Source organism: Haliotis cracherodii, unplaced genomic scaffold (genome assembly GCF_022045235.1).
Source record: "Haliotis cracherodii isolate W230 unplaced genomic scaffold, xgHalCrac1.p SCAF_4, whole genome shotgun sequence".
Taxonomy (NCBI): Eukaryota; Metazoa; Mollusca; class Gastropoda; order Lepetellida; family Haliotidae; genus Haliotis; species Haliotis cracherodii.
The window spans coordinates 13,410,305-13,425,466 of record NW_027266297.1 but is presented as its reverse complement, the minus strand read 5'-3'; the positions used below and the strand labels follow the sequence as shown (position 1 = coordinate 13,425,466).

At 38.1% G+C, this 15,162-nt stretch overlaps 1 protein-coding gene across 4 annotated transcripts in view; it reads right to left on the bottom strand.

The window, feature by feature from the left end:
- LOC139480489 (EF-hand calcium-binding domain-containing protein 14-like) overlaps positions 1-14,358 on the bottom strand; it is a 32,279-nt gene extending 17,921 nt beyond the window's left edge. For 2 of the 4 annotated variants that reach the window (XM_071263576.1, XM_071263578.1), the window contains exons 1-6: positions 12,355-12,594; positions 11,217-11,398; positions 3,748-3,893; positions 2,492-2,590; positions 1,351-1,473; positions 506-601 (exon numbers count right to left, since the gene is read on the bottom strand). In XM_071263576.1, the coding sequence (XP_071119677.1) occupies positions 506-601; positions 1,351-1,473; positions 2,492-2,590; positions 3,748-3,893; positions 11,217-11,398; positions 12,355-12,479 (771 nt within the window). In that variant the 5' untranslated portion in view covers positions 12,480-12,594. Of the gene's footprint in view, positions 1-505; positions 602-1,350; positions 1,474-2,491; positions 2,591-3,747; positions 3,894-6,090; positions 6,240-7,168; positions 7,488-11,216; positions 11,399-12,354; positions 12,595-14,158 lie in introns of those variants that run through there. The other 2 variants (XM_071263579.1, XM_071263577.1) reach the window with 2 other exon arrangements.
- Between the last annotated feature and the right edge of the window lie 804 nt (positions 14,359-15,162).

The following is a 15,162-nucleotide window of genomic DNA, read 5'->3' as shown; positions in this document are numbered from 1 at the left end:
ACTAACAATCAAGGCTTTTCAAGAGGGACCCTAAAATTCAAGGCTTTTTCAAGCCTGTAAGGACCCTGTATTACACATATGATCAGTGAGGTGGGACAACAGTTTCCATGGAAATTAATAAAATATTATATGAAGATATTTATACATTCAATATACGCTTTTTAGATACCAGGCCTTGAATGATATTTACAGTGGGGTGAAATCCAAATTAGTGGACAAACCATGGAACTATAACAAACAAAAAATATAAACCATCCCTTGAACTTAAGTCGGAGTACATCTACACCATGTTTTCAGTACCACACAGTGATGGACACACGCACATGCACACGCACACGCACACGCACACACACAGACGCATGCACATCGCTATATAAATGCAATCATCTTGAACGTGACCCCGTGTACGCTTGGCAGTCGGAAAGCGCACGTTAAATCTCCAATATAAGTAAGAACGTGACCATTTCACCTCACATGACCTCCCATGGTGAAAGGATTCCCCTACCTGCAATGTGTTAGCTTGTGTTTGATCAATGGCTGCACTTCCCTTTTCTCTTCCAGGCTGGACATTCGGGCCGCTGACTGCACTGACTGGCTTACTCTGAATCAATCATCCATAATGTTTCTTCATTATCTAAACAATGGGCAGTGATGCACCAGAACTTCTGTAGCGTCTGGCTGTATGTTAGCACCATAACCATTTTAAGCCTGGTAACTCCAACAATTTACAACACACATAAAATACTAACGATAGTGGTAGTACTATCTATGGAGTCTCAATACATGGATAGAAATGTGATAGATAATAAGCAGTTGTAATTGAGAATGTCATTTTCTTTTGGGATGGATAATGCCCTTGTAAATTTCTGAATTTCAAGGTCTAAAGTGTGAATCATACTGTGCTTGAACTGAATTAATAATTTCATGTTTGTCCTGTTGACTTGTGTGAAACTACATTCATCCCCACAAAAAAGGTAAAATATAGACCAAAATAATATATTTTTTGAAATTGCAAATCCTGTAATCCTTGAACACATACAACTGAAAGAAATTGTGATGGATGGGAAGAGTGAGTTGGGTTTAACGCCACTTTTAACAGTATTACAGCTATATCACGGCATGTCATGCAGGTCTCAGACGTTTACCACTTCAGAGAAACCCTCAAGCACGACTACGGTGATGACAAACCTAGAAACATAATCAGGGCGAACCGGGATTCAAACACACAATCATAGGTTTCTGGCGTCCCCAAGGGATGCAACTTTGCACAGCAAATCACGGTGCCTTAGACGACTGGGCCACCCGTGCCCCCTGAAAATTTGAAGTACTGAATGGTCCTGACAACTTTACCTCCATATCTTTCACTCTCTTGGTCAGATCTTGAAGCTGTTGCTCGGCCGACTTCTGAAACTCCGTGAGTGTACTGAGATCATTCTTAGCAACCTGGATGTCGCTGCCCATGCTGGCAACACTCTGAAACACATGGGGAAGCAAGGACATTGGAACTGATGGCCCATGGCATAGAACATGATAGAACACAAAAATATCAGGCCAAAACAATATTAATCAGAAAGGAAAATAAAGGACTATCGTCCCAACTGTGAATTTTTCAGCAATAACTATGTTCATTTTTCTTTTAAACAGATGGTAAAAGCCAGTGCCACGACACTACAGCTCCCATGGATATTAAGATGTCAACATATCATGCATATTAAAGTACTACAGTGTGTAAGTACTAAAAACTAACACTAAAATTTAATGAACTGACCAGTCACCATGGTCAGGTGACCGCGGTAGAAATTGGCACTCGTCCTACAGTCCTTGCCACACTGCCCAATAGTTAAGGTATCATAAGGACTTGTAGAAATTTGCCCTTTTAAGGGTTTTGCTACATGTTAATTGTTATCATCACAAGGACTAGTGGACGAAAACTGTTTGTTTTTAACGCTGGGTGAGCTGATAAAAGTATGAACTACTAAATCAATCCAATTCCCTTTGTGAAATTTGGTGATTAAACCAGTTACATTGGTTTGTTGTTTTACGCTGCCCTCAGCAATATTCCAGCTATATGACGGCGGTCTGTAAATAATCAAGTCTGGACCAGACAATCCAGTGATTAAAATCATGAGCATCGATCCACACAATTGGGATCGATCACATGCATCAACCAAGTCAGCGAACCTGGCCACCTGATCCCGTTAGTCGCCTCTTACGACAAGCAAAGTCGCCCTTTATCTAGAACATGGACTCAGAAATAAAATATCAATTTTGTTAAAAAGGAAATAATATGTAATCTAACCATGCCAACCGAACTTTGATTACAGTTAAGGTGTTAAAAACCATGTTATGGCCTTATTAAAATACCAAGTAATAAGTTTAAATAGCAGTATCTGACAGTGGTGTGAACACACTGTCCTCCACACCAGATCAACACAAAACACTCATGTTTTAATGGTAATGGAGCAAAGATCGTCATATATTGTAAACTTACACTTGTGAATGTATCAAACTTTTTTGGCAGATCTTTCAGCTCTGGGGCTGCTTTGAGGCTCTCCTTCAGCCCATCTGTTGTCTGACTCAAACTGGACAACTAGAAATAAGCAAGGGACATTACTCTCAACTACATGGAGAAAGCGAGTATTACAGGTGAGCGGATGTTATACCGCCTGTCAGCAATGTTCCACTTGCTTACAACAATTTTGATTACACAACAACCTGTCTCATCTATGCAGATTTATAGTGTAATACAACCACTGAAATGTGAGATCAAGTCAGAAAAACACTTGTCTAAAAACACAAGAATAAATCCACTTTGGTTTACCTGGGGAATGCTGGGTCTTATATCATTGTAGTTAGTTTACGAGACTTATTGACAAAAAAAAAAAAATGAAACAGGAAAAAAAGAGAGAAGACTTTTGACTAAATGAAGAGAACGGGTCCAGGGTTTACATGTAACAACAGATATGAAGATGTAACATATGGAATAATCAATCATGGAAAAATAGGCCCAGCAGTACCTTACAGCTCCAGTATGGCACATGGTATGGAGAGACATGCAGATTTACCTAAGCTCAATATTATAACCATGACAACCTGGGTAACCTGGTTATTAGAATCAATGGGCTAGTATATCATACTGCATCTCAATAATATGAATCATGCTGATAGTGTTCAATACAAAACATTCATTATGAAACAATTTTCCAATCGTACAAGGGGCCATTACACCAGGTACACATAGGCCAATACAGCATTACCACATCTTGTGGCAGGTTGGGGGAGGGAAAGATCTACAAGTTGCTGTTCACATTATTTTCTACGAATTTACAGGTAACACGTAACACTACATGAATGCAATAATGTTAAAATGAATATCAAAGCCTTTACCTCTTCCTTGGTTCTGCTATTTGGTGAATGCAAGTCACCTTTACAAAGTTTTAGCAAGGACAAATTAATATCCTAAACATGCTGAATGTGATTGAGTGAGTATGGCGTTACATCCCTTGTAGCAATAGTCAAGCAAAAACATGGGGGTGGGGTGTACCACCAGAAATGGGCTTTACACATTGTACCCATGTGGGAATCAAACTCAGGCCTTTGGTGTGACGAGTGAATGCTTTAACCACTAGGCTACCCTATCGCCCCCAAGCTAAATGGGAAAACATATATCTAAGTGTTATTTTTTACTGATGAGGGGTAAAGTTGCAGCCTCTATAATAATGCCTGGCTAATCTAATGGCTGTATACCTGGGTTGTTATAGTTGTGAGATTTTTTGTGATTTTGTCCATGCCGCGGGCTCCTGTGCGCATGTCCTGCACCGTCCTGTTGATGGACTGGATCTGACTGTGGTACTTCTGAAACTCCTCTGGAGCACCTTGGTTACGGGACTCCACTGTACATAGCACACAGACAGCTATACTTTGCATGTAAACACCAGCAACAAGACACGTCAATTTCGGTACTTTTTCTCTCCTATTCAACAATTTGCAGTGAACATAAAAGATAAAATATACCATATGCACATCAAATAGGTATATCTTGGATAATGATGATAATGATGATAAATCAACATGAGCAAACAACAGGGTATCAATGAGAGAGTGAGTGAGTGAGTATTGTTTTGTGTTGTTAAGCTGGAAGATTTAGAGCCTCGAACATTGTTCCCACGTACATGTTTAAGGTGTGTGTGTGTGTGTGTGTTTAATTCAGTAACATACAACTATACACTTTATAAGAGGACAATTTCTGATGAGGTTGTATGACGAGGTTGATCAAACTATAATAGCTACAATAACATTCAGAGGTTCCAACAAACGGACACATCTAATTGGCTAAGGTTTGAGGAATACCACTTCCTTGGTAATTCCCACTGTATTTTTAGTAACTCTAGTAAATGCTGTAAATTATTTGACCTGACTTTGAGTAAATGTGCGTTATGCGTCGAATAACAGGTGACCTATTTTCGACCACTGAATATGATGGAAATACGTGAATAATAATATTAATAATATAATCATCAGCAATATTATATTCCAGCTATATGTTCATAGTGATGACGGCCTGTATATAAATTATAATCGTCTACAGTCGGGACCAGATAAACTAGTGATTTATTATGAGCTACGATACAAGTACTGGTTTTTCCGGGTTTGTTCTGTGAGCTGACGTTAATCAAACTGAATGCATCATACAAATTATTTTCACAGAATGTTTCATCTGACATTATATTACCATGATCAGTTACTTTTATTTATAATTTCTACATCAAACATGTTCTGTATGCCAAATATCTAGGCAAAACTCTAAACCCAAGGAATTAGAACAATTCACAAGTTGAACATGTTGAAATCAGAAATAATATTAACAATGAGAATGTTATCTCATTTTCTGTCTATTGCTTAGTTGGTTGGATTCTTGTTTAACGCCACACTCAGCAATATTCCAGCTATATGACGGCAGCCTGTGAATAATAAAGTCTGGACCAGACAATCCAGTAATTGACATCATGAGCATCTATCCACGCAATTGGGATCGATGACATACATCAACCAAGTCAACGAGCCTGACCACTCCCGTTAGTTGCCTCTTAAGACAAGCATAGTCGCTATTGCTTAGAAATCTGACAATAAGTCTAAATGTGTGTATGCATACTATGGTAACTAAATAAATGCAAGATTATCATGATGTATATTTATATAACCATTATCATGATTATAACTACTGTTAGTTTTGATTATGATTATTATCATGATTTGCTGATGATCTTGAGGATTATGTTAATTATTATCATGCCTACAAATATGAGTAGTTTTTGCACACATCAAACTGGAACTGAACCAGTGACTGATATGAGCAATGATCTACTTCGTCAGGTTTGACAACACAATCAACACAACCATACAATCCTCATCTCTTGCAAAAGCTTCATCAATCTTTGCAGTACTGATCAGTTTGATATATGTGGGCATATTTAACTATTGAAAAGTAACCATGGTAACAGTATTAGGACACAACAGATAATGCCAACACTTCACTTCCAGCAAAATTGTGAAGATTTTGAACATGTTGTACCATGTGCACCTTAATTCCCTACAAATGGAGTGTGTGCATTATCAAGTGACAAAAAACAAGAAACTATCGTCACTTTAACCGGTGTACTATGTACCACGATTGTACTGGTGTTGTGATCATGAAGATACTATGACAAGTACCTTTACCATGTTTACCATCTTAGAAAGTAAATTTCCTAGCTTGTATTTTTATTACTACCACATATGCAATAGGTGCTTTGTAATAAAAGTTACTGACAGTCTTGCAACAGAATTCATAGTAACACTTGACATAGACAATTGCAGTGCATGGATGGATCTAGGATAGGTTGATCAGATGTACATGATGTAAGACCACTTAAATCCCCACAGGGCAGACAGCAACACAATCTATCAGCATTATCAAACTACCCTGTGGCTATGGTTTTTCAATAACATGTCAACTGGGATGATGTATTAAACATGTTTAATCAATCATCTGAAGTTCTTGGACAAGTTGAAGCAATCAAGTTAAAATGTAGAGACTTGTTTTTCATTTACCTGCTATAAGTCTCTCTCTTAGATTGTCAAGGTCTCTTTTAAGTTCAAAATGCATCCATATTAAGCCCCCACAGGCAATAAGGCAGGATGTCATGACAACGAACACTAGCAAGGCTACACAGGAAGAGCATGGGCAAAATCCAATCCATCTACAAGATGAAAACAAGAATATCAATAATCTTTTAGTAATATGATTAAATCTGAAAGTATTTAATATCAGGCAAAAGAAAAAAACCAAAAATATGAACATTCCTCTCAACAGCCATGATATTTTGTCAAATGTTTTATGCTTAACAGGTTTAACTTTGATTTGTTAAATGTTATGATGACATGTTACCCAGAACTTTCTAAATGGCTGCAATATTATTAATCAAGCTAATATTTCCACCTGAAAATTTACCCTGATTAATGAAATGGTAATGAAACCAGTTATAATTCATTTTGATAAGATCATAACTAAACACAATCATGATCATGACTATCTTGTTTGACTCCCAATTGTGCTACTGCTTCTAGACATTCTTTGGAAGAAGATTTAGCTCCCACCCTCCCCAAAACACACACACTATTTATATAAGTACAGAGCTAATATCCTTTACATGCTCTAAGTCCCAAACAATGTAATGCCATACCTAAGTTATTGCTTAGAAAGGTCAGGCCAAATGTTCAGTTACTTTTATATGACAATTCTTCATCATGTTCATTACTAGCTTATTGTTTCCCAGTTCCAGAAAAAAACACCCAATGCAATGCCACACTCACAGTATTTTGTTATTGTAGAAATGTGACCCCGTTATTCATGGTACACAAGGTACACGTTTTACACCTTACATCTTGATATCATGTAAAATAATAAACCCGTTTACCTCGAATGATAACTGAATATATTTTTAATTAAATAATATGACATATAATCGTCAGCATGCTGCTTATGTAATATAATGTTAAGTTTTCAGAAAATCAATAACACTCTTGTTAATGAGCATACCTTTGGAAAGAATCATGAATTAGGCAACGCGACATAACGCATGAATTATTCATTATTGCTGGCATATGTATGACGAAAACAATATCTCACTTTTTCCCATTCTGTTTCCCATTGGGGACGGAAAATTCTTCGACCTCTGACGAGTCGGAATCGTTAGAACGAAGTAATTCGTGACCGCTTTTGCTTTTTCTTCTCGGTAATTTCCCGTTTGTGACAAGCGCATCGAGTTCTCGTCGCTTCTTCATCTTTTTGGACGGTTTAAAATCTACATTAATTCTGCTAGAGGGCTCCAGTTTGTCGGACTGTCGACAACTAACCAACAAAGCCTGACGGGTCAAGAATACATGGAGGAATTTTTGACATCAGTTCCAAATCGATAGCCCTAGATGTCGTTGATTTTTCATGTCGGACTGCCATCCGGAAGTGGAGCAGTAAATGTCAGGACAGGAGAAAATAAGCCGTTGCTCGCCATTGGCTAAAATTACACAGCGCCGCTTGTGTGATTTTACGGGCGCTTTGACAACACGATACTCTTCTCCACACAATGTGTCAGTGTGAGATCGATAGTCCCAGCTGGCCGTAAGAGACGACTAAATGGATTGGGCGGTAATGGATTTTGATGATAATCTTGAAGGCACTGTCGCACAGATGTGCTCTATCTAGAAATTCTGCTGTCTCAAAATTCACACCGATCCAGTTCTAGAAAATGAGACACTCTTCTTTTAGTATCATAGTAAAACACCTTATCGCAATTGTCAAAAAAGGAAAAAAACAATAGGAAACTGATCGATTAGGGAAAACAAGTAGACGACCCAAACGAAACCGATACCCGGAATCCTTATTCAATGCTCGCTTTCAACATCCAGTGCAGATATGTAGAGGTCAGCAATTAGAGACCGGTACATTGCGCATAGATTAAAAAAAATCATTTGAAGCCAAACGTAGAAATTAGATTTAACTGGCCACTTCTCAACGGGTTGGTCCGTATTCCCGCCAATAATTCGTATACTACTCAAAATCTGTTAAGGACCACACCTTTTACTAAAGGTGACTATTTACATCTATATTTACTAGATATAATTGCGAACAGTTGATATTAGTAACCCAAGAAGGGATGAGTGGATACGGTAGCATCAGTTATACGACTTGGGTACAGTAGTTGATTAAGTCTCGTGTATAGGTTGATCGACAGCTGTACGTTAATGAAACCAGGTGAGACCGAGATTTGACGTTATTGATTAGATACATTAAAAAGATGTGGCTACAAAAAGAATCAATATGCATGTATTTTGCGATACACAGGCTTGATACGTTGTACATATGGGACCGCCTCCGTGATCTAGAGGTAGAGCGTCCGCCCAGAGAGTGGAAGGTGCGGGGTTCGATCCCCGGCAGCGTCATACCAAAAGACGTTTAAAGATGGTACTTGATGTTACCCTGTCTGGCGCTCGGCATTACGGGGTTAAAGCAAGGACTGGTCGGCTCGGAGTCAGTATACTGTGTCTGAGTGGGGTATTCATGTTAAACTGCAGCATGGTATCTCAGTGGGCTAGCACTATAAATCGGCATCAGTCCGGTCTAGTACAAGCACACACACGTGCATGCACGTCGCTATATAAGTGCAATAATCTTGGACGCGACGTTAAACCCAATTTCACCTCACCTTGTATATGTGGTTATTTTTGCACCTCGTTTTAGTTGATTGCGTTGATGGCGCCTGTCTGTTTTTATATCCGACATTGACTACATACATGGATCTCCAGAGTGACATGTAAAATGACAAATTTCCGCATCGTGTGGACATGAAGGAACACGATACAAACTCAGGAATCGTTTTGGGTGGAGATTTCGGAATTTTCTATCAATTATATTTCAATTCTCTCATTAAAGAAGTCAAAATGATGGAAATGGTGGCTTTGATAACTTTTGATATCTTCCGGGATAATTCCCGATCTGAACTTATTTCAATCACGTGATTTGATTGCCATTGCATTGCACCGCCTGCTGATGGTGTCCGAACATCGTGCATGTTATTCGAGATTGCCTCCAACTCAAAAGGACTACTATTTTAGTTCGTTATAACCGTAATTCGTTAAAAGCATATATACAGCATAACTACAGCATATAGTCGGGACTAAAATGTCAGTTCGTTATATCCGTTAGTTCGTTATAAGCGTGTTCGTTATAACCGTAGTTTACTGTATTCAATTACGGAAGTTACTCCTCATCTGTGTCGTTAACGTTATAGCTTGTTCACCTACTAACCTCTTCGACGGAAAGAACCTATTACAAAAACGATTCAGCCTCTGAAATGCTAACCGCCTCAAGCCTTAAAGCAGACCACGAAATATATATTCAGGTTTTGCACAACCACCGAAATCGTACACATGTACGATATTTTAAAGTAAAACAAAGATGAAATAATTAAGAACAAAGATCACCCCAAGGGCCTCGACTGCTGTGCAAAGCTTCGCTATCGTTAGTTGAACATTCTTTGATCTTTTCGGCTTACTCACCTGTATTCTTTTCAAGTGAAAGCCAGTGTGACCTTTTCTGGATATATTTTTTACTCCTTGACTTCCCTTAATCTAACTCAACATTAGTCATCGTATTCAGATCCACGTTCAACACAGCTGGGGCAAGTGTTCTAACGGAGAGTCTCAAAATATATATAGATACGATTGCTTATAATGTGACACTTCTCAACGTGTAAGTCACCCTGAAAATCGTGTTTATAGTTCACGTATGTTACTTTACCAGTTGTGTTCGTACTTAAGTTTCGCAAAAGAAAAATAATTTGTAAGAAAGACATACACTCGGTTTGATGTCAAATATTACTAGATTATCAATAATGGTACGAAAACCTTTGTAGGAATGGTATGGGCTTGGAACAGTATTTCAGTTTCCGTTTGATGTGGAGGATGTGTCATGCAGGCCATAGACGTTCACCACTTTGGTGACAGCCACGAGTTCAATCGTGGTGCTGTAAAGAGTAGAAACACAATCAAGTCGAAACTGTGATTCGAACTCCCGATCATATGATTACATCACGCCTAACGATGTTCACAGAGGCAACTCAGAACGCCCAACGCATTGCGGTGTCTTTAACAACTGGGCGACCCTGCTTCCACTTTTGTATGAACACCCCTTGATATGAATTATAGTTTGTCATAAACTTTCCGATTACATCATAACCGAGTTTAGTCTCCTTTTAACATTACTGTATGTGTCATTTGATCATTACCGTATACTAGATGTCGTTTTCTCGATCAGTTTGTTTTACAGCCAGATACGCCAAAAAGTCTTGCACGAATTCCTGATATAAACTTAAATCTGAAAGAAATATTTTCCGGTGTGAGCGGGCATTTGCTTTTGTAATTTTTTAGAGATATTGGTCTGTAAAAACGAATATATGTGTAAATTACATACATTTATTGGACTAAACATATTTTTCAAGATGTTGGACTTCTATATTTCCAGTTTGTTTTATCACGGACGTACATACATGTAGGTTTTTGGTTATATGTACTGGGTCTGTGATATTAACCGTACTGTTCAACTGTACATATGCTTTGTGTTATTATGAATGTGTAACTATTTCTGGGCTGAGGTGCTAATTATACAAACTCACTCACTCCTCACTAAAGTAAAAGTACTCCTGAAAATGTATGTGCATACACACGTAAATTCGTTTACATGACAAGTCTGCACACGAGTATATTTACATAATTATCGAAATTTGCAAACAAACGTACAAATGGGTGCATTGTATGGGTGTTACGATGAAGCAATCGGATGACGTATGTGTCACCAGCCATACTTACCTTGTTGTACTTTGATTAGAGCTCATACATGTGGTTTATAATTTTTCAATTGTATATGCTTTTAGCTTTCATGAATTTTAAACTACGTCTGTCTGGACCGAGATACGAAGTATACAAACTCACTCACTCCTCACTAAAATAAATGTAGTCCTGCAAATTTACAAACATACGCATGTAAATTCGTTCACATGACAAATCTGCACACATGTGTATATACATAATTATCGAAATTTGCGTTTAAGTGAGTGCATGAGGGTGGGCTAAACTATTCGATGAAGCAATTGGATGGCGTATGTTTCCCCAGCCATACCTACCTTGTTGAATTTGTTGTAATTGTGACTTCATCTCATACACCTGACCCATCAGCCAGTAACATATAACGCCTAGCACCGCCACAGTTGCCAAGACAACGATCACGGTTATGATTTTCAACATAGTCCATAATGAACACACACTTGTGTCGCTGGATACCACCGACTTGTAGGAGCTTTTCTTTCTGGAATTCGAAGAAATAGATATGACTAATAACATGTTGAAATGTTATACGTCTATGTTTATTCAACGGTCATTTTCCTCTAATGACAAATATCATAGTCATTGGAATAATGTTTTCGAGATATTAAATTCACAACAGACCTTCCGTTTAACCTGTATTGAATTTTTACCGATACAAAATAAGAATTCCTCTTGTATATCCAACCTCTATCCAAGTCTGTATTTATGATAGATGGAGGGTATTGCCCACGATACAATTGGAACACAAAATTTTAACAAAAATAGAATTAATATATCCAAATACTATCAGCCATGTCTTATTGTAGATCTATATTTATAATAATTCACATTATGATATTGAATTTTCAAAGGCGAGTCACCAATTAATTTCGGTAGATGAAATTTCACAAAAGAGTGAAACATCAATTTTATAATTTCAGATAAAAAAAGTATTTCACCACTAAAGACATAATAATGATGATCGTTGAACTTGGTAGACGAAAGGATCAAATAACTAATATTCTAATCTATAATGTTAAACTCGCCGTCTACAAGTTTGTTATATAATATTAGTTACATTATATGGACCTGTGGGTAGGCAGGGAATGCGGCATATATTTGTGTGGGTGATATTGCATCTGGGTGAAATACAATACTAAATATTCAGTCACATGTTATCATGATATACATGGCATAGTTTTCAGTTTATCACAACTTGATATCGACAGCCGGCTCACATGACACCAACGTACAGCAGTGACAAGCACTGATTGATCGGTCAAGGGAAGCAACTCTTGTTGTTTACTTTCCGAAACTCGTTTCACACTAGGAGGAAGTTTGTCAGATTTAGGCATGATATCACATACTAGGTAAACAATACTGCCAGCAAACCATTAATTAAATACAGCCAAAATTTCCTTTGGAATGAAAGCATTCAAAATGAAATCAAAGTCTTACTTTCTGGGTTTCTTGCCCTTCAAAGGAGGAAGTTTTAGATCCGGAGTATCACTGTCCGAGTCCGTGTACAATAAGTTCATATAATCCTGGCTGGAAGATTTCAAACCTCCGTTCCTGGGTTTCATTTTGATCGTTAATGCTATTAAACGATTAACTAATGAAAATAACTGCCCTGAAATCACAATATATCCATTCTGGTCCACGTAGATATAAGACGCAAGAACTCAAACTTTATGTGATGTGACGTTTAAGGGGGAAATTAGTTTTGGAGATAGTAGTATTTGTTTTAGCGTTTCCAGAAACTTCAAAATTCCATCTTGAATGACGCATTTGAATAATAAAGTCTTACTACATTGTTAATCAAATAGTATTTGGGAATGTACTTCGTATACTTTCTGTATTGATATTCTTTGTTTTGTGGAAATGATGTCTCCCTTGACATAACCTGCATGCAGCTCCCATCTGTTATTTATTGAGCCTAAGTTCGCACGGGATTTTATTATCGCCTATAAAGTTCAATAGGGGCATCGTTGCACTTTGAGATTTGATTCAGAAACTGATTTCCTCCTTAATAGCGAGTTAACAGCACAAAGAATGCATATTTATGAAATCGCGAGTTTATGATTCAATTAAAAGTTAAGTTTACTCATAAATATGTGAACAGAAGAATATCATTAAACTCAGATCTTAGTTCTTGCTACTGCTAAACAAACATCTTTAATTAGGGGTTGCGAGTACTAAGATCTGAGTTAATGAGATTGATGTGCATAATAAATGGGAAGGTGTGTGTGAGCGGGGGTGTCACGGCACTGATTGAGACAATTAAGTCAAGAGACAAAACTAAAAACTATTTATTTAAGTTCTAAACATATGTCTATAAAATTATATAATTCTAAATTCGGTTTCGCAGCAGATACTCTGTCTGTAAATGGTGGATGGGGCTGGGCATTTTACTTTGTGAAAATCTGGTGAATATTGTGTTGCAGTACATGTACATAGCTACCCTGTCTAACGCAGCAACAGTAACATGTACTGCAACTACTACAACTACCACAACATCTACTACAACGTCTACTGCATCAACTGCTACAACATCTACTGTAGCATCTACTACAACACCCACGACTACTTCTACTACAAATACTGCTAATCTAAAGAGCTCTATATGGTAAAACAGAAACTTTATATTTTCATACTACTACTACTACTACTACTACTACTACTACTACTACTACTTCTACTACAATTACTGCTTTTATTAAACCCGTGAAGATCCGGGAAAGAATAGGTCTTCAGCAAACCATGCTTGCCGTAAAAGGCGACCACATATATGCTTGTCGAAAGAGGCGACTAATCATGCAGGGTGGTCAGGCTCGCTGACTTGATTGTTCTATGTCATCGTATCCCAATTGCGTGGATCGATGCTCTAGATAGATTGTCTGGTCCTGACTTGATTATTTAAAGACCTTTTTTATATATATTGCTGGAATATTGCTGAGTGCGAAGTTAAACAACAAACAAACTAATAATATTACTACTACTACTACTACTACTACTACTACTACTACTACTACTACTTCTACCACTACTACTACGACTACTACTACTATTACTACTACTACCACTACTACTACTACTACTACTACTACTACTACTACCACTACTACTTTTAGCAGTCATCTTTCAATACTATCACAACAGCTCTGGCGCCACCGTCACTACGACGACCACGGGCCACGTTACAACGTGTACCACAGCGACGATCGATAACGAGCTACACGCAAAGACACCCTTTACAACTTACCCTTCCGACGCCGCCTTTATCCTCTTCTTGACCTTTGGGGGTAATCTGACCCCAGGACTAGCGCCACCCTCGCTCTCCGACCCTGTGCTGGGTAGGGATGCGTAACTTCCAACCCCCTTGCTTCCCATAGCTTTACCCGTGGGGTAAGATTTGGCGTTCATTGCTTGACCCTCCGCGAACAGTCGAAGACAGGTATTCAGTTGGAGCTTCTTATCTTCGGGGAGCTGTTTTGTACCAAACACAACTAACAATAACACCTATTTTTGTTGCACAGCTGAGTATCACACTCTCAATTAAACGTGGACCCATTCCTGCGATTACTGCATACATGTACTGGATACGATATAGGTAACAACGCTTAACCTAATTTAGTCTCACTTTCAATACACACGTTTACGCGATAAGCACAAGAACATGTTTCTTATCAGTCGTTGCACGAACACTTCGTCATATATATTTTTATTCACGGGACACGTGTCAACTGTGCACTGAAAACAGATAGGGTCAATTCACAAGATACCGCGTAACAGTCTACCGTTATAAATTCACTGTTGTGTAACGGCTAAAGTTACTGAATGCAATAAAGACCCTGATTTATACGTCTCTCCAACGAGGCGTCACGGGGTAAACGAAAAGACTTTCAGGTTTTTGTGATCGAAATAGATCGATTATCTCGTTGGTGGTTATATTACCCAGAATTGAATATAGATCAGAAGAGGCGTTTTATCGAGGTACTACAGCGGGTAGGTAGAACAAACTTATGTGTAATAGCGAGTAAATATGAGGGTAGGTAAGATTGCAATCCCTAGCTATAGACAAGAAAGTGAATTGTTTTGTAACAAGACTGCGAGTTCGATTTTTCCTGTACTCATAGTTGACACATGTTCAGTAGATATTTAACCTACGTTAGGAGAAGTATATTTTGTTTATTCTATCAGTAATTGAATTAGTAAGCAGGCCCGGTCATATACATTGGTCGATTGCCAGCGAGCACTGACGGGCGC